Raw genomic sequence first — 26,628 nt, forward strand, 5'->3', positions numbered from 1 at the left:
AGCATTTCTATGGACAGGCACAGACTGCTCACTCTGAACAAGTGGGGCTGGCTGTGATGATGTGTAAGTGACTTTTCAAACCCTTCCTCTCACCCCAGATTGGTGCTCCTGGCACTGACCCACTCCATACCTGCCCTTGGTCATCCCGTTCCAACACTTGTCATCTGATGCTGAGCTGGCCATTACTTTTTTGCTGCACAGGGTGCTGGGGAGGGTGATCCAGTATGTCTTGAGAGCTGTCAGATTCCCTTTGGCATCTAAAACCTGTAAGCAAAGGAGATGCTCAAGGCCACAGGAGCTCTGGGGCAGAGAAAGATTCTGCCTATTTTTTGTTTCATCATCACAAAATCTGTTTTTATGCAAACAAGGATGTATCATCAACCTTCCCCTAAAGACCAACCACCAACCCAAGTGCCCAAGGCTAAAGGTAACATGCCAAGGACTGTTCCAGGACCACAGGACCAACCAAGAGAAGACCATCAGACTAGGAGCCTCTCAGGTAAGTCTGGCACCAAATCCCTGGGAAACTGATTATCAGCAACATAGACCCAACCCTGTGCAGAGGCAAGAAGACCAGGTCTGCTTGGGTAACACCATCACTTGGTGATCTGATCTTCTCCAGATGTGCAGCTCAGCAGCCCCCAGGGCGCTGTGACCCGACCTGCAGGACCCAGGACCAGCTCCAGGGACAAACCCACCAGCATCTCCAGTGCTTGTGCAGAGGATTTGGCTTCCAATGTCACCTTCCCCCGTCTCTTCTTGTCCTCACTACTGGAGCCTTTTGTGCTGATTTTGGGATTTCCACAGCCTTGGAACACCTGAAAAACAAACCAAACTCTCTATCCCACGTTTTGATGCTCTTCCTTTAATTATTTAACACTCCACAGTTATGGGTTTTTTTTCCTTCTTAAGTATGTTTGTCCTTCCCATTGCCAAGATTCTCAGAGATTCTGGCTTAGTTTCTAGTGCCAGATGTGTTTTCAGCACATTGTAACTGGTTTTGGTTACCACTATCAAGCAAAATATTCAGCAGTAACACATGTTTTTGGATGAGTCACCAACATTGATATTAAATTATTTATAGCAATTTTATCTCTTCTTACAACTGGAAAATAAAATCCTGGGAAGAACAAGATGGGAGTTGCTCACACTCATTACATCAGTGGTGTGGGCTTCAAAACTACAGAGCATGGGAGTTTCACTGATGGACAAGAGAGTGATGTGGGACTATGCCCATGACTCCTGCAACCAACATCCACACTTGGGAAATCAGTGTGCCTCAGGAACCTCCTGTCATGCTAACTATCTGCCCAAATGAGCTTTGTAGCCAGAGGGCAGCAGAAGCACTTGGAAGGTACAAATCCCCAGACCTGGCCTGCAGGATGAGATGAAAGGTGTTCTGGAAACACTGAAAACTGCTTCTCCCAGTCCCTGCACCACCAGTCCAGGCAGCAATACCTGTGCTGCAGATCACCAGGGCTGGGCAGCTGAACCACACTGGTGGCAGCAGAGCTCAGAGAACCAGGCTGGACAAAGCATCAGGCCAGGAGGGACTTTGCACTGTCAGTTTGAGTCAGAACATGCCAGCCTTTACAAAGGAAGCCATCTGATTCATAAGGAGGGCTCCAAGCTTGTTGTGGTTGCCAGGGTGCTGTCAGAAGCTATTGTTAAACGTGACTTTGCCTGGTGTCTCCTCAAAGCAGAGGAGTCAGGGCCACAGACAGAGCTCTGCTGACACAGCTCAGGCCACCTGCTGAATGTGCTGGCTCATGGATTCTGACAGCCAAGTGCTAACCCAGCCAAGAGTCCCTTGCCCGTGTGTCTGAGGGACATGCAGCCTCTACAGGCCCCTCCTGGGGTGCCCTGTCCTGCTGACCACATGGACCTAGGTGGTTCCAGCAGTTCAGCACCAACCCAAGCTGTTTGTTCATCAGTCTCATTTGCTCTGTGCAAAAAACCCCGTCCTGAAAACTGCACATAGAACATTTTCAACTTGGTCCTACCAAAACAAAACCTTGGTTTCACCCTGTACCTTGCTGGCCTTCTGCTGCTGATGGCACCAATATTGCTGGGCCTCTTCCCAGGAGATAAAAGTCTGGAGAAGTGTCCAGGACAGTGGCAGCTCCAGCACAGTGTACCAGGGTGAACCTCTTGCCACTCTAAAAGCTTCAGGTGAGAAATGCAAGCTACTGCTGGAGAAAGCACAGCTGCAGCAGACTGAGGGGGTCAGTAGTCTCCTGAATAATGGGAACAAGTAGGCGTTTGCAGCCTCTGATAGCTCCTGCTGCCCTGAGCACAAGGCTCAGCACCCCAAATTCTTCTTTAGTTTTACCCAGGTCCCATCCCATGTGGAGCACATTCTGTGCAGTGGCTCGGGTGCAGTGCAGTGACAGACTCAGCTTGGCTGGCCCAGCCCAAGGCTGTGAACTGAGCCCAAGCTTTGCACAACAAAGGGCACAGGGACCTGCGGCACCAGCCAGGTGACCAGACACCGGCTGGAACCTCTGCATGCTTGGACAGTGAGGGGATAAAAGCCCAGGGGTACCTTTGTTGTCCTCAGAAGCACCAGCATAAACTCCTTCTGTGTTACTGTGCTGTGAATAAATTGCTTTATGGAAGGAGAGATCTGAGACTGCCATGCGAAACCTGGGATGGAACCATCGAGGAGACCTGGTCTGGCTGTGTGAGTGGGGTGTGCAGGAATCCAGTGGGGACCTGGGGGTTGTGACCTGCCACTCTCAGGGGCTGCAGTGACAGCCTCTGATGGTGGCAGTGTGGCTGCCAGAGTGCCTTCTGACTGGTCAGACTGGGAGGTTACCTTAACAGCAGTGCCCTTGGCCTGGGTCATGTCCCTGGCTCTGAGATGGCCAGGACTGGCCTGGGACAGTCCTGAACTCAGCTGACAATATCCTTCATCTGATGGCTTTGCCATGCTCAAAAACAGCTCAGAGCTTTGCAGCTCCTGCCCTCTGCTAGCTGTGCCACCAGCAGGGTGCTCCAATCACCTGGTCACCAGGTCATACTGAGGAGCTTATCAAACATGTTTGGTTACTCCAATCAAACACCAGTTAAGACTATTTAGCCCCTGTCATTTCAGCAGATTTACTGTATTCCCCTTGGAAACACCTTGCTTTGCAGATGATTCTATGTTTCCCCACAATATGGATCTGCTTTTATGTGGGAAGCCTCAAGTCTCACCTAACGAAGAAAGAAAGAACATTGCCTTTCATGTCAGAAAAGAAACCTAACCCAGTGCTTGGATGTGTGCTGCTGTTACTGCTTTGATGTGTGCCAGTGAATTTGCCAAGCAATACTTCTGGCCCTTCCCTCATCCAAAACCCAGTTAAGACCTGTCCCACTCCTTTCATCTGCATCTCTGCCCTGACTGTGGGATAGCTGCAGGACCTGGGGAGTGTCTGGGCAAAAGACAGGAGCCCTGGAGGGCTGCTTTTGTTCCCAAAGCTTCTCTTACCTGCAGCTACAGAGGTGACTGTGGTTAAGTGGATAAATATACTAAAAATAGAAGACCAACAGAAGAGACCTTCATGATACATACTTCTTGGAAGACAGGAGAGCCACAGGAGAGCCACAGGAGAGCCTGGTCTGTACTCTCCAGATGGGCTGCCAGACTGCAGCTCTGTCCCGTGGTACAACCTGCTAGCCCAGTGTTTCCACTGCAGAAGATCCCCTCGAGGCTGGTTAAAGCAGCTGCCTCCTGTCACTGGGGACTGTGCACTTTGTGTAAATGCCTCAGCTCAGCCAAAACATCTCAGAACTCTTCAGCACAGAGGCCCCTGACAGCAAATGGCACATGACCCCCCATCACTGTGTATGCAGCCCCACCTCCTATGCCTGTACCCAAAGGAGGCTGGCTGGATGTAGCAGGGAGCAGTATTTGGAAACACCTGCAAAGGTTTTTTGCCTGTGTCAGATGAGTGCCAGGAAACCCAGGTAATTTATCATTAAAAGAGTGGGCACATGCTCTCTTTCACTCTTCATCTCCCCCAGTTCAGCTGAACAGTGAGCACAAAAGAGCATTTGGTCCTGGCAGTTGCATGTGATGTGTCCTCAGGCAGGCCCAGGCACACGCTCCTACCTTGCTCGTGATTGAATCTTTGTTTTCTTGCAAGTTAGAGATGGCTTCAGCGATCCTCATGTGGATGGTGCCTATCACAGTGTCCAGGTTGTAGGGGCCGTCGATCCGATCGGCCACCCCGATCAGGGAATCTGTGGAACAAGGCAGGGACAGCTCTCATCATCACTCTGGACAAACCAAGGGAAAGATCAGCTCATGCTGGGTGAGAGAAGCTGCTGGGCCCTTGGCAGGTCTCCTTGTTGGGAGACACCTCTCTGTTTTCACCACTGCCAGGTGCACACTTGTTTTCCTTACCTCATGTAGGTAAAGCCACTCTCTGTGGCAAAGGAACCTCCTGCAAATGGTAAATACACTTTGGGTAAGAGTGTTCACCCAAAGTAACCAGCATTTCCCTGGGTGATACAGAAGGGAAAACCAGAAAACTGGAGCAGAATTATTAAGACACACAGAAATACTTGGCCCTCACCCTCCTAACTCAGTGCATGTCTTCGGCAAAGCACTGCGGCCAGGGGAAAGTGGAAGAATTGGGGTCAATAAGGTGCCAGAGGTAGTGGATGTGGGAAATAGTTTCTGTGGCAGTGAAGGAGTGACTGAGGGCTGCCTCAGCCCCCAGTTCCTCTTGGAAAGCTCTGATGTCCAAGCACTCCCACCTGGCCTGGAAGTTCCTGCTTGGATGGCTGCCTTGGGGCTGTGCTTGGCTTACAAAGAATTACCAACCTCTGCCTTCCCCCAGAGACAATTCCCAACACTCCAGCTGGAGGAAGGACAGCCTATATGCTCTCAAAAAAGAGAGGTAAATTTTGGTAACATCTTTTGTATTCTGGGAAATAAAATCTCCTGTAACACTGAAGAGCTTGCAGTTTAATTTTGCTGCCACTCAGGGGTTGTGGTGTCATTTTTGAGATTGTGTATTTCAGACAAATAGTGCCTTGCAGAGGCACTAATCTTGAGATACAGACATTTAAATCAAAGGTTGCACCCCTAAATAGTAGTAAATTACACTTGAACCACTTACTAAAAAAATTTCCCTTAATTTTCTCTGCCCTAATTTGTCAAACTGAAAGAGTAACTCTGTATTTAGTGTAACAAAATCGTCTCTGGCTACACAGAAGGGCCTGCAGGAGAGTGAAGGAAGGACACCAACAGCGAACTGGTGCCTTTGACTCCACGATTTGCTTCCATCCTTTATCAGTTTGTGACCTCTGACACTGAAATGTACAACTGCAATTTGAAAGAAGCTCCAATTTCCTCCTGGCCATCACCCCTTGACAGTGTCTCTTGGGAAGAGGAAGCCAGAATAAATGCAAATTGCACATGGAATTGCTTCCCTGTCAATCAAGGAAAGTGTACAGTGATGTTTCAGGAGAGAGGTGTCATCCTGCCACCAGAAAGTGGCAGGGACAGTTGGCTGGCTCTGCTCAGAAAGGCCAAAGGGCCACTGAACCCCTGGGGAAGGGACAATTCCTCCCTCTCCTTTGCAGCAGCCCCCCAGGAGCTCCCACAGGGAGCAATTCCATTTAGCTGTGGCACAGCTCCAGGCAGCGCCCTGGCCTCGCTGGGCTGTGCTTCCCTCTCCATCCTGCAGTGTCCCTCGAGAGGCAGGTGACACTGCTTGACTTCGCTGGGGTTTTTGTTCTTAATGCCAGCACACGCCAACCCCGAGCCGGCCTGCGGGGCTGCAGCTGGGGCTGAGCTGGCAGCTTTGCTGGGCAGGCAGAAGGTGCCAAGACAAGGAATGAAAAAGGCCAAGTCCAAGGTCATCTCCTCTGGTGCCTGCCCTCCGTGAGCCCAGACAAACACCAAGGCTCCCTCAGGCCTCAGATCCCTCCAGCTGTGCATGTACAAGTGAAAGAGAGAGAGAGGAGCTTGCTGAGTGATGCTGTGTGGGCACAGGGAGGACTGAGCTCTTTACCACTGCAAACAACCTCCCCCGAGCCTCCCACCACCCTCTTGAAGTCCAAGAGAGAGGCAGCTGTGCTGCAGCAGAGGAAGGCCATCTTACCCATCAGGTACTTCCACTCGGTGTTGAGGTCAGCCTGGTTGGCCAGGCAGCCCTTCACGACGTTCAGGCAGTAGTTGTTGCACGGCTTCACGCTGGACATGCCCCGGCAGTGCGGGCAGTACATCAGCTTCATGATGGCACGGGTGCACTCGTGGCTGAGGGACACCTGGGGGGACAGGGCACAGTCAGGCACAGGCTGCTCAGGGGGATGTGGGTGAACCCCCCTCTTCGCTGGGGTGAAGGAGCTTGCTGTGATCTGAGAGGCAGCACACAACCCCAGGTACATGGACCAGGAAAAGTCACTGTCCCTCTCACTGCCTCTCCTTCCCCCACTCTTCCTTGCTGTTGGAGGGACAGGACTCTGGGGCAGCCTCCAGTTCCTCACTCAGGCTCTGGGAAATACCTGTCTGTGAGCACCATGCCCCTTCTAGCCAGGTCTGGTGGCCACAAGGACATCTCAGGCTGTCCACCTGCTGCAACCTGGACCCTACCATGGTGCATGGGTGCCCCTGGAGCCTCTGCCATCAGTGCCACCACCATGTCCCTTCTGCAGGGTCTGCTGCCACTGTCCTGCAGACACAGCACACAAACTGCACCTCCAGCTCCCTGCAGGGGACACACAGTGCAGCCCTGGACACATTACCTTCCCAGCTGGCACCTTTGCAAAGAATAGTCTGGGGGGAGACTTGCACAGTTCCAAAATTGTGGGCAATTGAGAGCACTTGACACTGGGAAGCGATTGCTCTCTGTGAGCACTTCACACCATGCCAGCAGCTCACAGGCCCTGCACATGCAGCTGGTTCTTTGCAGAGCTGACTCTGGAGGTGGCTTTGCCACCTTTCATCAGACCACCCTGGTCCTGCAAGCACAGAGCCAGTGCAGGTGCAGAGCTCAGAGCAGGGCCACACCTCAGCAGCACAGCAGTGTCCCCCCAGCACATCAGCCATGGGCCAGTGTCCCCCCAGCTGCCGTGGGCAAGGGCTGCAGTGCACTGAAGGGTGGATAACAGCCTGGCAGACCCTGCAGGGATGCTGGCAGAGTTCCATGTTCCCCTGCCTTGTTGTCTTTTCTCTTTTGTGGTCATTTTCTGTCTTTGCTCAGGTCCATTTGCAATTCCCTTGTAAATCTTTTACAATCATTGACAAAAGAGAAAATGAATGTCTGTATGAAGTCTCCCTTGGTTCCAGATACTTGGCACTCACAAGGAGCCCAGAGGGGAGAAAAATGACAAAAGGGGCAAATCTTGAAAGGAAAAATCCCTGGGCCTCCAGCTGCAGCTGCAAAGCTGAGAACTCTCTTTAGTACTTGTGAAAAATACTTTGAACGTGGCCTTCTGGGGGACTCCAGAAAGATTCAGTTCTCAGGTACCCTTGGGAGAGTGTGAACATGCTGAGCCCAGTATCAGAGATTGTATCAGAGAAAATCCCTAAGCTTCCGCCTCCCTAAGCTTCCTCCTCCTGACACTGCCTGTGTGGCAGCACCTTGCTTCCAGGCAACCTTGGAAAACAGATACTGGATGGTGCTGAGGCTTCACTGGGCAGGAATGCACTGAAATAACCTTGTGAGAACCTTCTTCAGGATGAGGGCAAAAATTTGTGAGTTTTAGAGAGAGAGAACCCAAACAGAGCCTGCTTCCCTGGCCTGGCAGCCCAAAGAAGCCCTGAGGTGACAGTGGGTTATCCTGTGATTACCACTGTGAGCAGAGGGGCTGAGCCTGGCAGGAACCCCCACACCCCAGAGCTTCCCTGAGCTTGCTGGGCCAGCTCTGGGTGCCTGTCCTGGGCCAGCTCCTGCATGCAGAGCTCGGCTGCCATGTGGCTGAGCCACCAGGAGATGGAGGCCGGATACCGCACGCCTCATCACAGGAGAAACAGTGAAACCACCACTGCCTCAGCAATGCAACAAGGCACAGGAACAGGCAGACAAAGGAGCTGGTAATTTTTCACCTCAGGGTTTAAATAATCATGGCTGAATAGTGGCTGAAAAGACACCAGGTAAGAGCAGGGTGCATGCTAGCACAGGCTGTAGCTCCTGAAAGCAGAGCACTCCCACAAAAAGCAGGGGTGCAGATGGGAAAGGAGCTGTGAGCTCCCCTTCCCCAGGCAGAGTAATCACCATCATGGATTATATGGTGACACTGACAGCCCAATCTTGCAGCCTGCACAGGCCATCAGCTCCTGAACACAACCTGGCCCCTGTGCTTTCCTGTCACAGCCCGTCACTGCTCACCCAGCCTATCCAGCTGTGGCCACGGAGCACTGGCACCTCCAACACCACCCACAAAGTGCCACCTGTGCCACAGGCAAGTCCTGAAACCTGGGACTCCCCACAGCACTGAGGGGAACCATCTGCCTTTACCCACACACATCCCTGGTTGCACTGTGCAGACTTTTGGAACGGAGGGAGCTGAAATGCTCAGGAAAACAGGAGCACAGCATTGTCTGCAGGAAGCATCCCTGAGGTGGTGTGGGCCAGCACCCCCAGGCAGAGAGGACAGCCACCAGGAGCAAGGACACAAAGCTACTGACACTCTGGGAACCACTGAAAGAGGCAAGAGACAGATTTTGGCTCAGAAAAATATCTCCAAGGCCCTGCGCTGCAGAGAGCTGCCTTCTGTCCTCCTGCCACTGTCACCAGCCACACTGCCTGCCACCAGCCACACTGCCACCAGCCACACTGTCACCAGCCACACTGTCACCAGCCACACTGTCACCAGCCACACTGCCTGCCACCAGCCACACTGTCACCAGCCACACTGCCTGTGTCCATGCCCGTGCAGCTCCTTTGGGATGCTGCCACCTGCCTTGGGGCAGTGAGTGCAGGCAACAACAGCGCCTGAGGCTCAGTTTCAACTCCTGAGAGTGTGGAATAAAATATAAATCAAAAGTACTTCTGCACCTCAGTAAGGAATGTTTCTGGATGCCAGAGGGAGCTGTGTGTGCACTGTGTCTGTCACTCTCACAAGTGGCTTTGTCTCCTGGAGGACAGTGGAGTGTCCCACTGCCCCAGGAGTGGGGAGCCTGGCCCCTGCTCCCTGCCCCACAGCCTCTCTCTGAAGACAAGCAGGTGTCCATCCATCACCAGCCATTGCTCTGCTGAATCTGGCAGGTGCCAAGTGTTCAGCCTAATCTCTTGGCAGAAAGGATAAGTATTAATTTTTGCAGGTGCTTGACACCAGGCTCCACTCCCTTTCCCCAGAGAATGACTTCCAGCCGCTCCTGCTGGCAGCAGCAGTCCTTTGGCACAGGCAGGCTGCAGAGGTGAACTGAGAAAAAGAAGGATAAGAGAGCAGGAAGAAGAATCACACTGAGTATTTTTTCTGTGTTTTTCTTGGCCAGAGCTCAGTTTCTCACTGTTCCACCCAGCCCATGGATGACTGCTCCACACAGGGCAGAAGAGAGTGAGGGACTGGGGCTACCAGAACCACTCCCAGCCCTGATCCTGCACCTTCTCTTTGGGGCACTTGCAGCATATTAAGTAACAGAGTCCTTCAAACATCTCTGAGTGCTCATGGAATAGTTTGCTGAAGTTAGCTTACAGGTTTTTTTCATCAATGCTGTAGCCACACAGGAGAACCCCAGCCCCAGTTCAGAGGGGTTGAGCTTCCCTCCCAGGATATGGATCCACCAAGACAAGCAGGGCAGCACTGCAGCTGTCCTGATCTCTAGGGCACAGCCAGCTCCAGCAGTGGCACTGGGGAGAGGAGCTCCTCGGGCTCCTGGGGACACACACACCCTCCCTCCCTGGCAGCTCCCTTCAGATGAGTTCTCTCGTGGGAGTGAAGCAGTTTCTCCAGGCTGGCAAAGGCAAGACTGACCCTCACCTGTACACTGAGACACCTTCACTTCCCAGTGCTTCTGCTTTCACCCCTCAGCCTTCAAAGGAACCTGAAACACTGAGTTACCCCCTGCCCAACATCTGTCCAGCACAGACCTGCAACAACTGATGGATCCAGGAGCAACATCCATTCACCACAGGTGGTCCGAGGGCAGGAGCATGAGAAGTCCTGCAGATGGAGTGAAACCTGACAGAACTGCTTCATCTTTAACTGAGCTGGCACAGCGTGAAGGCAGTGCATGACAATAATTGATTTCTCTAAGTACCATAAACCTGGCCCTGCCTGTGGCTGGTTCTCCTTTAAGGAGGCTTTAGTGGCACCTATAGTCTTTTCTTAGCTCAGTGACCCAGAAACCGCATTAAGATGTCAAGAGAACATGCACAATACAGTGGAGAAGCCATATCCCAAGAATCTGAAAAAAAAGATCATTATTATTGAGAGATATGGCTTGGAGCCAGGGCACTCATTCAGTTGTCAGAGGTATAAATAAAAATGCAAAATAAAGCTAAGCTCAGCTTAAAAATACATTGATTGTACGTCACTGCTCAGCTAAAATCCACATAGTCTATTCTGATCACAGTGACATCCATGGGTACAGTCCTTTGAAGTGTAAGCCCAGTGATGAAGTGATAAGGGAAAAATGTTATCTTCTAAGATACACCCAAAATAGGGGACAAATCAATAAATAATTTTAATTAAAACTACTTTACAGCTGGGGGTAACAGTAGTAGCAGTGAGGTAATGCAAGGGGAACGGGTGGCTGCCTCATAGAAAGCCCTGTTCCACCACAGGCACTGCCATTTCAAGGAGGCTGGCAGCAGGTCCAGCTCTGTCCTTTTCCATGGCCACTTTCCAGAGCCTCGTGTGCCCATGTGTTTTGTTGGTGGAGCCTCCCAAGCAGATGTGAATTGCTGGAAGCAAAGACCTTTGCAGGCTCTCCTGCCTCCTGCCCTGCTGCTGCAGCTCCTCACAGGTTCTGTGAGCTGGGATTTGCTGTGGGACTCCCTGGCACAGTGTTTGCTCAGCAGCCAGCACAGAATGGGCACGTGTGGAGATAATTTGACAGAAAATTGAGAACACATAATTCTCTATTCAGTGTGGCATTGGTTTCCTTAATTTTTTCCTCCTCCTGAGCAAGGTTTAAATCAATTACAGTGAAATTAATGACTTTCACAAACCATTTGCTGAGAGGATGGGCTGGGGGATTAGGCACTATCTGGGTTCCTTGCCACCCCCCAGCCAATTTACAAAACATTCAGTGTGAAAGGCTTCTAACAAAAATAATAGTAATAAAAAAAAAGCTCCTGCCATGTACTTTATTAACATATGCTTTCCAAGCAGAGAATCACAGAAACACAGGAGGCTTGAGGATAAAAAGAAGTCACCAACTCTCTCCCCCTTTGCACTTCAGGAGAGTGAAGTTACCCTTCACAGCACCTAAACATAACTTTAAAACAATTATAAACTTTCTGAAGCACAAACATAGGGAGGACAAATGACTTGTAGATGTGGACAGCACTCAGCTCAAATGCATGAGACACCTCTGCACAGGTCCAGAGACAGCTGAGTGCTGACAGCTCTGGCATGGCCAGGGCCTGTAGGACACACAGCAGAACTCTGGCCAAAATGGGCTAGATTTCTCCAGAACAGAGGAAAAAACCATCTCATCCTTCCTCTGTGCCTATGAAGAACAAATCAAACTTATGATTTGCATGTTCAGCCCAAGTTATCCATCTTTGCACATCTACAGATGCTCAGAGGTAACAAGAGCACATCTGCTAGAACCATGGAACACTTCTCCCTCAGCCCCATCATGGCCTGTTCAGAAGCTCCTACCCAGGTTAAATGCTGATTTTCCAAACAGCACCCACTGATCTGCAGAGCTCTTTTTACACTGTAAGATTTGGTGCAAAAGAGGGGTGCAATTCCTCCTGACCCCAGACCTTGCTGAACCTGCAACAGTGGGATCCTTTTCACTCTTCTGAACCAGGACCTTGTTTGACAGGTCTCACAGAAGAACAGAGAGGGGCAAAAGGAAGAGGCATTTTCTGTCATTACCATAGTGCCTAGTACTTTGAAAATATTCAAAGCCTCCAAAAATACCCTGAGCTGTATTGGGGCACGAAAGGACCATGGAAGTGATGATCTGACTCACACACAGCTAAAACCTGTTGAATCCTCCTCACTCCAAAACACATTTCCTTATACAAGTCAATTATTTCCTGAGAAGGTGTCTGGAAGGACTGAAGTGTGGGATGCAGAGAGGAAGGCCTCAGGGAACTGCAGCTGAAGAGGCATTAGTGCTGGGACCAGCTCTGTCACATCCTGGAATTACAGGGTCAAGCAATGATCCTTCCTTCCCATCCCAGAAGATGAGAGCTCTGAGAGCTGGAGAAAAGTGGAGCTTTAGGAAGCCACAGGTATCTGGACAATCTTTACAAGAGTGGCAGCACCAAGCTCCTACCAGAGCAGCACAGCGTGTTTGGGCTGTGTCGCTGCTCTTGGACACAGAGCCTGGCTCTGGATGCCTTCCAGACATGGGACTGACCCCACGGCCAGTGGCAGGGCTCCTCCGTGCCCAGCAGGAGATGGCCAGGCTCCTCTGGCACCCAGAGCCTGCAGCCAAGCTGCAGATGCTGCTTTTGAAGTGCTGGCTTCAAACAAAGGAAAGAAAAGAAAAAGAAAAAAAAAGAAGAAAAGAATCATCCAACCCCAAATCCTTTCTCCTTTTGAAGCCTGGCTTAAAAGCAAATGAGAACCTGCAGCCTAGTTGCAATGTGACTGGACTCCTCAGCCTTCAGGGGCCTTTAAGTACATCTGAAAGGCATTTAACATCAATAAAATAAGTTGAGCTCTTGCTGGTATTTTTCCTATCCCCCCTTCTCCCCTTGCACATTCCCCCCAGGCTGCTGTGAGCCATCTGTGCCTTGCTTCCCAGGGGAAGCAGGGATAGGTAGAGTGGATAGATTTGGCGATGGAGAGAGAGACCAGCCTGGGTGAAAACTCTGGGCTGCTGGAATGCTGTGACTCCCCCACAGCACTTACAGCTGGAGACCTCCCCAGGGCTGGGGCTGAAGCACCACATGGGCTGAGCCATTCCTGGACCCTTTCTCACCTTCCCATGGGAATTCTAAAGGCAGGTGAGGGAAGTTCTGCCAGCTGTGAAAAACCTTTGCTGGGGCAGTGTCTAAGGGAAAGCAGGTCAGCTCTTCAAGCCCCAGATCAGGCTGTGTGTGCTGGGAAATGCAGGTGGGTATTCAAAGCCACTCCAATTACCCCAAATCCCTCGGCTGGAATTGTACAGTTGAGATAAAGTTGTCAGTGTGAAGAACAGCAGCTACAAAAACAGGTCAAGAAGAGGAGCTGATCCTGCTGGGCTGGCGGTGAGGAGTGCTCCTGAGCTTCCTGTGGGATGCCCAACAGCCCAGGAATGGGCTGGGAAATGCAGCCTTGCTCTCTTTTAGAACAAACCAGCACTCAGAGGAGAGGTTTGTGTTTCATAGGGAAGCTGGCCAGCTCTGTGAACAGAGCTATCTACAGTGTGGCCATTTCACATTGGGCAACATTTCACTTGTACAGAATCCCCATGGAAGGAGCCTCAAGTATTATGATCAAAACCCAGAAGGGCAGTGATGTTCTTTGCACCTCCACGTGTGCAACTGGAAATCTGCTCCATTCACTGGGCAGGCAGTGCCCAGTTTCTCTGGTGACAGGAGCAGGAGCTGCAGGTGTGCCCAGCCCTTGGCTGGTGCAGGAGAGCTGCTGTGGGGAGCACACCCTGCTCCCTCCACCACATGGTCAGCAGCTGCCTTGTGCATGTTTATGCCAGCCCTGATGTAATTAGCACCTTGACGTGTGTTAAATGAACTAAGCTTTCCAATTTTTCAGAGTGAAACTCTAAAAGAAACAGCTGCAGGGCTGACAGAAATATGATTCTTTCAAAGTCTAATGAATTGTATAATCACTTCAGTCATTATTTTGCATCTTCCTGCCATGAATGCACAGCCACGAGTCCTTGGAGCGCGGTGAGGTTTAAGCTTCGCCAAGCCCATCATTCAAGATCCATCAAGTCCCTTCCCAAACCTGTCAGGGCTGAGGGGTGAGTGGGGCACAGGCACACTGTGCTGGGGTCTGGTGGCACAGGGAGGACACAGAAAATCCCAGCACAGCTCAGAGCCCCTCCTGCTGTCACCTTGCTGTGCTTGGCGCTGCGCTGCGGGAGGGACATGGAGGATGGAGGCCGATGCCAAATCTGTGCCCTTCATGCTCCAGCACACGAGAGCTGCTGTTGGGCCTGAGGCCAGACAGACTGCCTGGGTCCAGCCCTGCCAGCCCAGCAGCCAAATGGCCATTCTGCAGAGTCAAGGAAAAAAAAAAATAAAAATATGAAGGCTGGGGCAGTCGAGGCAAACCTCGATTGTTCCCATCTCCCACCAGGCAGTGGTGAGGGCACTTAGAGAGGGCAGTGACAATGGCTCCAGAGGCAGCACCCACAGCTAATTGGGAGGATCTATGGCTTTAGATTCCTCTCTAGTACCTAACTGCCTTCAGGTATTAAAATGAGAGAGATTCATGTAGACAGACAGACTGCTGTCATGTCCTCTCCCTCCAGAGGAGAATAACTGCAAGCCCACACCTGCCTATTCCACACATTCCCTGCTCTGTTCATTTAACACAGGTATTTCCACCTGGTACAATTTTCAATCCTTTGAAAACTAGCTTCAATTGACTTTTAACCACCAGGTAAATATGGGAGACATATATCTACTTTGCTGCATTATTTCTATTCTACTCAGAACACCTATGGGTTTTTTTCCCTGAAGGGTTGTGATTGAAACATAATCAGGGATAGAAATACTGGAAAGTAATATGTGAAATACATAAGGATGTGTTCAGGACTGCATGCTTCTCATCCAGCTTGATGTGAATCTATCCAAACAAATTCCAATGTTATTACAAAATTCCCTCCCCAGCTTTCCATGCAGCAGTGCTGGAAGGGAGCAGTGGTGTGTGTGGGGCTGCAGGAGCTGCTGCACCAAGGTGTTTAAAGCAAGAAGGCAGCTGATGGGAGGGTGATGATCCAGGGAGCACAGCCAGCTCAGGGAAAGGGATATTAAGCTTCTGGGTTTGCAGGGGAAATTGGGCTGACTGGAACTTAGATCTAAAATGGTTTCAACCATGCAATCTCACATACAAACTGCCAGGGACAGGTGGACAAGAAACATGAGGCACTTCAGCAGAGGTGACACTTCCCTTGGGAAGGAAGGGCAGTCCCAGCACCCTTCAAGGTCACCCAGTCATGGGCTGGTCTGGGCAGCCATGCCAAAGCTACAAGGGCAAAAGCCAGAACAGGAGCTGCTGCAGGACCAGTCCCTGAAGGTCAAGAGCTTATTTTGGTCTGGAGCCTCAGATGGTGCTCACAGGATGGGGTGTCTGAAGCACTGCAGGGTTCCCATCCTGGGCCTTCAGTCCTCCTTGCCCTGCTCCTGAGCACAGCCAGCCCTGCAAAGGGTTCCTGGGGCAATTTGCACCCTGAGTGAATTGATGCTGAGTCTGCAGCACCACAAACCCCCAGCACAGGCACTGACCAGCTCATTTTTGGAAAGCCTCATCAGTGGTTTGCAACAACAGGAAGAAAAATGCAGAGAAGGCCCAGCCTGCTCCAGTAGCTGCTGGTGGTAGCTGGCTGTGGTGAGCTGTGTCCCTGCATCCTCCCACCTCCACCCCTGGGACCTGCTGCTTCCTGCTGGAAACTGCAGGACACAAACCCACACATCTCTGCCATATAGAACCTGCACAGCTGCAAATGCTGAGCTGGGATAACATCCAGTGACAAGGAAACAAATATGGGGATATGAGGGTATTGCTATTCAGCACTGCCATGGAACAATGTTCTCCTAACATCTGTTTACAAACACTGACACTGTCTTTTCAGGATCAAGAGGAGGCCAATTTAGATAACTGCTTAGTACTTTTACAGAAGTGAAATCCTTCAAATGAAAGAACATGTTATTTATGGTTATGTGTACTTTCTGTTGACGCTCTCCAAAAAGATCAGCCACTGAAAGGATGAAGATGTCCCACTAAGCACATGGGACCTGAGTTCACTTTTGAGATGCTTTAGCATAAGTGGGAGAAGATTTTATCTTCATTTAATTCAGGAAGATCAATTTTATGCCTACTTCACTAGAAAAGCAACTGGAAGCTGAAAGACAGAAGTCAAATATGTCCTTTCAAGCTGTGTAAAAAAGTGGGTATGAAAAATGGCTGCAATCCTAAAGGACATGAGGACCATACTGTCTTTGTTATGTTATTGACTTGTTGGAAATGTAAAGCATGTTTAGATAAACATTATTTTCCATATGTCTTCAACACATTCACTTAACCATTAAAAACATTTCTAAAAATTTTATTTTTAGAACTTTTTAATTGGAATTCAGTTCCCAGACTGACCCACCATGTGTTTAAAAATTACTCATATGGTAAATAGGAAAGCTACCATGTACCTTATACTAACAGAAAAGTTTTAAAAAATAAGGCTGAAATATATTGTGAAACACAGTATTGGCTAAATAAAAATGTACTGATAGCTGACTTCAACTTTCATTGGTAAAATGAAATACAGGATTTAGTGAAAAAGCTTATAAAGAAAATCATTATATTTTGTTTCAAACTCAAATGAGAATCAGCCTTAAGAACATCTACTGAGAAAAGGAAATGCAAACAACTATTAAAATCGATTATTTGAGTAAGTGTTTCTTGCTTACGTAGCTGGTGCCGCTTCACATCAATCTCAACTACCTTGGGAAAACTTAAAATTTAGAAACAAGAACCAATGAAGACCCATCAAAGAAAAGATTGTCATAATAACTCATTTTCTGACTGATGAGCAAAATTCATTTCAAATTACTTCCTCTCGCTGCTTTTGGAAACGGAACATTACGTCTCTGCTCTCCGTGCTGCCAGGGACAGGCTGCCAGGGCTGCAGGGCCCCTGGAGTGCTCTGGACACTCCTTGGCACACACAGGGAGCTCTGCTCGCTGTCTGTGGGTGCAGGAATCCAGCCTGGGATCCCCTGCCCTTCCCGGTGTGCTGGGGCACACAGGAGCAGCTCTGCCCTGTCCCCACGGCTCTTCCACCCCAGGGACCAGACCTGACCCGAGGGGCCTGAGCAGCACGTGAAGGGTCACAGCCACTGCTGTCTGTCACACTGCATCTCTTCAGGGCTTCTGCTTGTGTTTGTAAAGTGTTACCTCTCAGCCCTTGCCCTTTCTTCTGTCTCAGCTGTGCTCCCCCCAGCCCCACAGTGTCCCAATTCCACCACATCTTCCCAGGGAGCCCACCCAGCAACTGCTCACAGCACTGAGGGAAGGTCTCAGGGCAGCAGTGAGGGAAGGTCTCAGGGCAGCAGTGAGGGAAGGTCTCAGGGCAGAAGGTCTCTGGCAGCACTGAGGGAAGATCTCAGGACAGCACTGAGGGAAGGTCTCAGGGCAGAAGGTCTCTGGCAGCAGTGAGGGAAGGTCTCAGGACAGCACTGAGGGAAGGTCTCAGGGCAGAAGGTCTCTGGCAGCAGTGAGGGAAGGTCTCAGGGCAGAAGGTCTCTGGCAGCAGTGAGGGAAGGTCTCTGGGCAGCACCTGGCAGGCAGTGACTCCACCAGCACAAGGCCCTCTCCTGTTCACATGATGCTGGAGCTCAGAGCTGGTTTTGGGCAGCTGCCAATCTCACAGCAAACAAACAGTATCCTAAACAGAACTAGGATATTTGTTCTCTCTCACCCTGGCACACAGCACTAGGTGGCATCCGTGGGGAAGCTCCTTCTTCAAGTGTCCTGCACCAGGGATTTTGTGGCTGCTGCCATTTTGGTAGCTGCTACTTCATGCAGGCGATGAAGAACACGCTTGACATTGTGCAGCTTAGATGAAAACCTGCAATTTGTGCTGAAAGCACAGCTGCAGAAACACAGTACCTGCACACGAACACAGAGATGCTGCCCAGGCGTGGCCCATCTCAACTCCTCACGGTGTGTCAGGGCAGGGTGCCAGCCTGCACATCCATCCTCAGCTGCCAGAGCCACTCCAGCCCCACCCCGGCTCCCAGCCCAGGTGGCAGCGCTGCCACCGCTGTCTGTGTCAGGCCAGGTCGGTGGCAGCCATCACCAATCAGAAGTTTCAGGACTTGGTGTCAGAGCCTGCATCTCTCAGGGTGACTTTGCCTTGAAAGCTTGGATAGCAGTAAAGATGAAAAATGCTTCTGCCATTTTCTCCACGTCTGCCCTCAAACTATTTATGCCCAGCAGGACACAGAGGGGTTCCCACACGTGGCTCCTGGTTCTATCCCTGCCAGCCACTGGCCAAGGGCTGCCTGAAACTGTGGCTTCCTCTGAGATTGGGGCAGCTGAAGGCTGGGGAGAAAACACACTTTGGGCACAGCAGAGAGGCAGTGGGGATTAAAGAAATCTCATTAAATCCATGCCTGTGGCTCACTCAGGGTGGCTCTCCCCCACTTAAAGACAGCCAGGAACTCTGGCAAACAGCATCAGCCCTTCCCTGCAGTGCGCAGTAACGCTGCCTCTGCACAAGGACCTGAAACAGCAACAGGATACAGGGGATACACTGACCTGGAAATGTCTGAGAAGCTGAAACCAGGAGGGGATTTAGTAGAAATCTGTAGTTTTTCTGGGATTTGCAAATAAAATCTATATTTTCCTATAGTCCAAAGCTAGCTAATTTATTTCTAAGTGTTCATTTCAACAGGCTTCCTGAATTTTCCTGAGCAAAACACTCGCCAATGCTATGAAATTCTGACTCAAAAAGATAGTTTTAAAAACTGCTGCTACCAGCTGACAGGGAAGTTGCATTCCAGTTTCTGACCTTCTTCTAATGTTTTAATGAGAAATGACTAGTACCAGGGCACCAGTTGTGGGTTGAGTCAAGCACTTCACAGCCATCTGACACAAGTAAATCCACAACTAGAAAGCTGGTAAAGAAGACAGGGAAAATGAGCCAGTTTTGATCCTCATAACAAAATCAGCTCCCAAGAAGGCTGTGCTGAGGTTTTTTGACTCGGCTCATGCAACAGCAACACACTGGGTTAGCTGCAAAGCCATGGAGGGCTCCTGTGAGAGAGGAATGGTTGGGACCCTCCTAGAAAGCCCTCATTCCAGAAGGAATCGACTGGGGGAAGCTGAGGGAAAAGGGGGATCTGTGACTTGTCATGTTCCCTGCATCCTGTTTGATAAGTGATGCTCAGGAGAAAGAAAATTCAGAAAGGGGGAACCATAATCAAAATCCAGTGGGTCAGAAGCCTACATAAAGGTGGGGAAAAATCTGCTGCAGGTGTTGGTATCTCAGATCCTTCCCTTTGGCTGATACCATACCTGCAGCTGCCCTGCCAGCCTGTTTTACCCACCAATCTCAGCTACAGGCAGATCATGCCCATTGAGCTGGAAATCTCTGCCATTCAGAGGATTTATGAAAAGTGTTTTGCTTTTGTCCCCCGAAATTACATCGTTCTCCTCTTTTATCTGTCTTAGGTGTCAGAAGAGTGTGATGTTAATGAGATGTACAAAGGCTTTTGGGTAGCTGAACAGTTTTATAGTCCCACATTGATAAATTAAAGCATTTGTCACCGTTACCACATTAATGTTTCTTCCTGAGATCAAAGTCTGGATTTGCTGCATTAAGTGGGACTGTCCTCTGCTCCGCATCACCACACGTTATCTTCTGAGGAAATGAATTGTGGTTCTGGATTCTTACATTCACAGTTTAATCACACCCTGATTCTCACACCTGCTGATTCCCATCTCCACATGAGGTATGCAAGCCATTTTTTTATTATGGATTTTTATCCTTGCTACCTGTGTGAAAAGCCTGACTATCTTGTTTCAGGACAATCACTTTCTTCTGGCTCTGAAAGGCTCCTTCTGCAGTAAAGAATAGAGACAATTTCCTTCCTTCTGGAACCCTGGATTCAGTCATGTTAATTTACATTTATATAGCACCTTTCATCCCTGAAGATCCCAATGCACTTTACAAACTCCCCCTCTCTGTACACAGAAGCTGTACAAATAGACAGGCTACATAAACAGACACAGGATCCCACTGCCAGCCTCTGAAACACATCCCTCTGCCTGTATTCCCAGCACACTCGTGGCCATCCAGCTCTGCACGCCCTGCAGCACGTCTCCATCACGGAGGAAAGCAGTGATTTAGAGGCACGTCAGGGAAGCACAAGCCATCTGGGCAAGCAGCAGAATGGCTTCATGGCCTGGCTGGGTGACATCTCCCTGGCACTCTGCTGCACAGGTTACGATGAGGCAAAAGCTGATTCGTGGCGAGTTACATCTCCCTGCCTCAGTGCTGCTGTCAGTGCCTGTAGAGATCCAGGTTTGCTGCTCCCTCCCACTGATGGGCAACCCTCGGGTAGTTTATTTTTAAAAACTGGAAAGCATCTGCTTCCTTTGCAATGAAAACAAGGGGAAATAACCCTCCCTCCCAACAGCAGCGGTTGAGTGTCTGCAGCCAACGTGAGGATGGAGGAGAAGGGAGAACCCAGCATACCTGAGACACCTTTCTGGCCACGTCGCTGCCCACCAGGAATCCCTGCGCGTAGGAGCGCGCCGCGATGAAGGCTCGGGTTGCCTTCACCTTCAGGTCCCTGGGCACCTCCCCGAAGGGTTTGTGCTGCTCGGCGTGTTTGACCGTGCAGTCCAGGTACTCGTCTGTGATGTGGTACTGGGGGTTCAGCAGCTTGAAGAGCCTCTCCAGCAGCCGTGTCCAGAACTCATTGAGGGCCTCTTCCAAGTTGATGTTGGAGCTGCGGTAGTAGCGGCGCAGCTCGCTGTACAAGTCCTTGAACACCTTCACATTTTGAGTGTACAATTCTCCGTACATGCTTGGAAAGGCGTCATAAAGGGCCTTTTCTGACTTGTTCAACAAATCCTGGAAATAACCTGAAAGATGAGAAGGAGAGGTGATGTATCAGTCGGACAACCTGGAATCCAACAGGCTGCATCATTTGGCAGCACAAAGAGAAAAGAGAAGGGCCCTAACAGAGCTTTTCCTCCAACCAACATTACTCACACTCTCAGATCTGAGCCTCAGCCATGAAGACAGAAGGAAGACACTTTCCCCTGGTCTGGGTCTGTCCAGCCCTTCTGGCAGCCTCAGCTGGAAGCAAAGCTGGGTCTCTTTTCTGAATTCACAAGGTATCAGAGTCACTCTTAAGTTTTCTCCACAACTGGCACTGCTCACACAAAACCTACGCTGCCACACGTTATTTCCAAAGCCCTGTGAGATGAAGCAGGGATGCCAGAAGGGTGCCAACCCTTCCCAGGGACATCCCTGGCATGGCAGCCAGGCTGGCTCTGGGCACAGCCAGAATCCAGGGGCAGTGCCAGGAACAGGCACATCTCCCTGGGGATTCCAAGGCACCCAAGTGTTTTTTAACCGAGGCCAACATGATCTGGGGTTCTCATCCCCTTGGCTTACTTGGGTGTGCATCCTGCTTTAGTTTCAGCATAAACAATGGGGTGGTTTATACCCCTGGTTCAGTGGTCTCAGATGTGACTGAAATGTGATCCCCTCGCTACACAAAGCACAGTAAGAATGACAGATCTGACTCCTCCCCTACCAATATCTTTAGGCATTTCCACCTTCTCAACTGCCAGCTACCTTCAGGCTGAGACTGCAACTAGGGAACTCATAGCAGGATTATTAATATTAATTATTAATAATATTAATAATTGATCCAATTAATAGATTTACATAAGCAACTTTAATCATCACTGAAGTCAGTGAGAGGAAAAAGAATTTAAATACTAATTTTAATTTCAATTACATTTGTACTTTTAGGGTCTTTTTGAAGCAAACCTGATTAAACTAGTCTTTAAATTACTATTTTTTATTTTTTTTTGGTGATGCATGATAAGCTCTAGGTGGAAAGAAACTGTTACTCAGTTAAAATCAAACAGCATGTATTTAGGTACACAAGTCAACTTCACGGTGCTAGACATATAAGAAAAGAAAGAGAAGCTCCTGAAAAATGCATACTGCATGTACAAAGCTTTATTAAACAAAGTATTTTTTGAGGGAACGGCACTGACTACAATTAAAGACCTCTAAAATTGTAGAACAAGTAAAGCTCAGATCCACAGGTCTTGCTTATATTTGCTGACTGAGAAGGGCCATACAAGCTTTCCTGTGTTAATAATCTCTCACTGGTTTCTCAGACTTGAATGAAGCTAGAACTTAACAAGTTTTACACTCTTACAAGTGAAAAGAACCCTCTGCATCTGCACCACAGGTTACTAATACTGAAAATTCCTCTGCTATTTTAACAAAGCAACACCAAGCATTAATAGCCTGGCCTTCTCTAGCAACTATCATGTGCTGCTTAACAGGTTAAATTTAGTCTAAGAGATTTTGGTTTTTAAAAGATTGTGAGCAAACTAGGTCTTACCAGAGGTCTGTTTGAATTACTTATGCAGAAAGTAAAAACATGGAATGTTGAATAAAAACTGGTTTTCAATGGTACTTTGGGAAGAAATTTATTCAACATGACTGGGTTGGAAGTTTGTATCTCCAAGCATTATTACTGGGATCCCTCCATCTCTCAAATGACTGATCATGCACCTTTCCCACTAAAACTGGATTTCTCTCTTCAGACACCAGGTGTTGGGGCATCAAAGTCACCTATGACCTTGCAGTGGGGGGTTCTCGACAGGGTAAAAAGACAAAAACTATTCCCAAAAGATTAATTAAAGGAGATGCTGCCCTCACCTGCAACAGAAACAAAATACAAAGTTTCTCTGATGCTGATGAGGTCTCTAAAGCTCTTCCCTACCCTTAATGTATCACTCCAAACACCGCTGGTTTCCCGTTCACAAGTTAATTAAACTGAGCTCAGGCTCTTTTCGTTGTATAATCAGTGTTCTCTTCTGTGTGACAAGAGACACGAACTGAACAATTTGCTCAGCAATCGAGGTACGACATGCAGCTTTGCACTCACCATCAGGAGGAAGAAAACACCAACAAACACAGCCCAATTTGTCAGTTCAAGGCTAAATTACTCTCTTTGTTTTGCTACAAGAGAAACAAGATGTATATCTCACTGTCAAAAAATTGGAGACTGCTCTCAAAAAAGTCACAGCTAATTAAGGGCTGATGAACTGTTACTTCTCTACCCAAGTGAGGGAACAGCGATTACAGCCAATTCATTTGTGGCTGGTTCTCACAAAGTTCTTCTAGATTTCACACACCGAGGGAAAAAAATCTACACTAGCCAGGGAAAATTAATTAGCAATTAAGTCTACACGTGTTTGTGATGAATGGCTGACCTGGCAGAGAATTTAAATGCCCATTTTGCAGCATCAGAAGGTAGGATAAAGTGAGGTTTGTCAAGAGGGATGCCAACTTCCCTGTTCCTCAGTACAGTGTCAGCTGAGATCTCCCCAATATCCTTATTCTCCTTAATACTCCCTGCCTGCTAATGTCCAACCTGCTGATGAGTTTAGACCAGTGTCATAAATTAAGGATATGCAGGGCCTTGGGATAACACAACTTGCTGAAGCACAGTTCAGGCTCCTGCCATTCTACCTCGATTTCATGTAGAGGAATTAATTTGAATTAATTGAGGAATTATTTCAAACAACCAAATCTAATTAATTGATAATATGCTTTAATAAACTCAAAAAAGGAGTACAATTTAGTAATGTAATATAAAAAAGAATACAATGTAGTAAAAACCCCACAATTTAGTAAATAACAATTTGATAAAAAATACAATTAAAAAAAAATACAATTCAGTAAATATATTCAGATATATATATCTACATATATATGGATATAGTTGGCCAGTAATTAAGGATGGTTAAGGCATAAGCAAAACCAGTCAGGGTATGGGGAGGGTTTATCACCCCACCTCATGTACAAAACAAAGCACTTCAAGCTGAGCTTATATACTGTGTGCTTATACATATTCATTAATGTTTGCTGTAAGTTTCCTCCTATTTCTGATTTTTCTGACTTTATGTCACTTTTCTTCATGGCACATGCCTCACTTGTTGTTAGGGGGTCTTCAGTCTTATTTTTGGGGTCTTTTGGTGAAGGCTTCTCCTCTTCCTCATTGTCCTTTGGATAACCTTATGGGTTTGCACATGTGTACTAAGCCCTGTGCTATGGAAGTCCATTAATTTTAATAATAAGTCTGATATTTACTGATTTTTAGGCCCAATGCCTAAATTCGTTCTAATTTTGGTCCATCTCAAGGCTGTTTTGGTCTTGAGACACCATTTATCTTCTAAACTCCATCCTGTACCTCAATTTTGACGTGTAACATCTGCAAAGGGGTACATCTGTCTTGTAAGAGTATTTTTCTTGATTGTTTCTAATAACAACTCTAATAACAGTTACAATTTAGTTAGCACCAATCAATTCCATTTATTACATCCGTGCCAGCAGCAGGCTCCAGCCATGACCTGCACTCGGGCACTGTCACACAGGGCTTTGTCACCCCATCAGTGGCAGGGATGGAGGGAAAGGGCTCTCAAGGAGCCGGTGCTGCAGCTGTAAAGCCCTTCCGGCTCCAGGAGACACCACTGCCCTCCCATCCCTGCAGGAAGAAACACGGCTGAGGTGGCTCTGAGAGGTCCCCTTCCCTCTGAAAGGATGCATTTGCTTCCACTCTGAGTGGAACAATCCAGAAAGTAGCTACACATCCCATGGGCCTGTGCTGAAAAACTCCTGGCTGTTCTTGGCTGCAGGAATTTGACAGTACTAGCCAGAGACACCTTTCTGTGAGTCACCCACTAAATCCATGACTAGCCTTCCCCTCCTTCAAAAAGTTTTCTTCAGGAGCCATTGTCAGGTGAGTCCTTCCTCAGCACTGCCAAGTCCAGCAGCTGGCTTTCAACAACACCAGTCCTTCAGACACATCAAACTCAATTTTCCCTGGGCCAACGCAAGGCATGGCTCCTCAACCGAGGCTGCTCCTACATGAAACATCACCTTTCACACCCTTTTGCTGCAAAGTATTCAAAAGAAAAATAAAATGAAATGGAAGTCTGTTTTATTACTATTATTATTGCTTCTCACTTCCAGGCTCAGAAACAAGACAACTGGCTTTGCTCAAAGGAAATTTGCCTTTTGGCAGAGGCCAGGTCTGAAGAACTCTGCCTCAAATGAAAAAGTGCCAGAAAGTTATGAGTAAAGAAATGAAAGGTTTTTACAACCAAAACAATTCTGCCACCTTGGCTATGCTTTCTCTTGCTGTTGTAGTGACAAAAACTTACTTCTCAGAGAATTAAATTTTCAACCAGAATCTATAACCTTTGCATTCAAAAGAGATTGCAAATCCCCACCCATTTCCCTGCTTCACAGCTTCCCAGTGTTCGCAGCTCATATTTTCACAGTTTCCACATTTTCACAACTCTGGATTCAAATTGGGAAGCTGTGAACAGCACGGCAGGGACTGGCAGTTTCTCTCTGAAGATAGAAAGTTTTGAGTTTCTCCTTTCTCAACCCCCTCAGCACAGAATACTTTATCCAAGATCTCTGCTACCATTTGATCACTCAACATCTGGAACACACTGGGGTTTCTTCAACTAATACAATGATGGAATGGGAATGTATGCAAGAGGGAATGAGATCACTGAAGGAAGAACACCCAGACGCTCTTTAGGCAGGCAGCAGAGCTGGCTTCCTTCAAGCCACATCAAATTTGGGAGGCATGCTAGAGGAAATATGAGAAATGGAGAAAGATGACTGAATGACTTTCAATCTGAGTATTAGTAAAATTTTAAGAAAACTACAGATGAAATGTCACAACAGGGCAGAGTTGAAACTGGAGGAACACCAGTGGTGGGTGGGTGAAATGAAACCCCTCCTGCTGGTCAGATAGCTTTGCCTGGTGAGCTGTGTTTGTGGTCTCAGGGACTTGCCATGAACTGCCAGGGCAAATGGAGGTGGGGACAACAGCATGGGGAGGAGGAAATACCAGAGCCTGTGTTGCAAGTTCTCAGTTTTGAGCAAGCACGTGAGCCTGTGGTGGAATTCCCACAGGGCCAGAGCCACAGAGCTCTGGAGGAAGGCTGGGCAAACATGCTATGAACAAGGTGCTGTGTGTCAGGACTGGACTGAGAACAGGAGAGGAAATGTAGCTGCTTCTGTGACGTCCCAAACCCCAGCCAAAGCAGGGAGAGAAACAGGATGGAGATGTATGAGAGCTCCTGCTTGTGCCAGCCCTGTTGGTCTGAGGAAGAGTTTTTTTCCTGGGCTGATCTCCCATTTAATACCCTGCTGCACTTCCCAACACCAACTTGCTTCTCCAGTTGGTTCTAATGCTGCTCTTGCAGTCAACCTACTATTAGCAGGGAATAATTCAGCAACAGGTTTAAGCCATTAAAATCCAAATCAAATGCATTCATGTCTATTTTATTCACTTGAGCAAGTACGATGACACTTTATTTATAAAATTGTTATTACTAATTTCAGTACTACTCGTGCTGTGCTGAAGAGCTGGTATCAATCCAAGAGCAGTGATAAACTCTGGTTCATACCTTGGCTGTGAGGAAATAACCACAGTGAGACTGAGTGACAGCCTCCACGTGCAGATAGCCCTGGATGCAGCAATCCTGGTGCCGTTTTCCTGGGGGAGACACCTCTCTCCTCACAGCTTCACACTCCTGTAAAACT

At 48.6% G+C, this 26,628-nt stretch overlaps 1 protein-coding gene across 3 annotated transcripts in view; it reads right to left on the minus strand.

Moving 5' to 3' along the window:
- Nucleotides 1–26,628, minus strand: part of GPC1 (glypican 1) — a 198,651-nt gene that overhangs the window by 6,337 nt on the left and 165,686 nt on the right. For all 3 annotated transcript variants that reach the window (XM_023933556.2, XM_023933558.2, XM_023933555.2), the window contains exons 3-7: nt 20,497–20,888; nt 6,099–6,264; nt 4,097–4,227; nt 699–818; nt 131–264 (exon numbers count right to left, since the gene is read on the minus strand). In XM_023933556.2, the coding sequence (XP_023789324.2) occupies nt 131–264; nt 699–818; nt 4,097–4,227; nt 6,099–6,264; nt 20,497–20,888 (943 nt within the window). The remainder of the gene's footprint in view (nt 1–130; nt 265–698; nt 819–4,096; nt 4,228–6,098; nt 6,265–20,496; nt 20,889–26,628) is intronic.

This window comes from Cyanistes caeruleus, chromosome 10, assembly GCF_971803275.1.
Source record: "Cyanistes caeruleus chromosome 10, bCyaCae1.hap1.1, whole genome shotgun sequence".
NCBI classification, from domain to species: Eukaryota; Metazoa; Chordata; class Aves; order Passeriformes; family Paridae; genus Cyanistes; species Cyanistes caeruleus.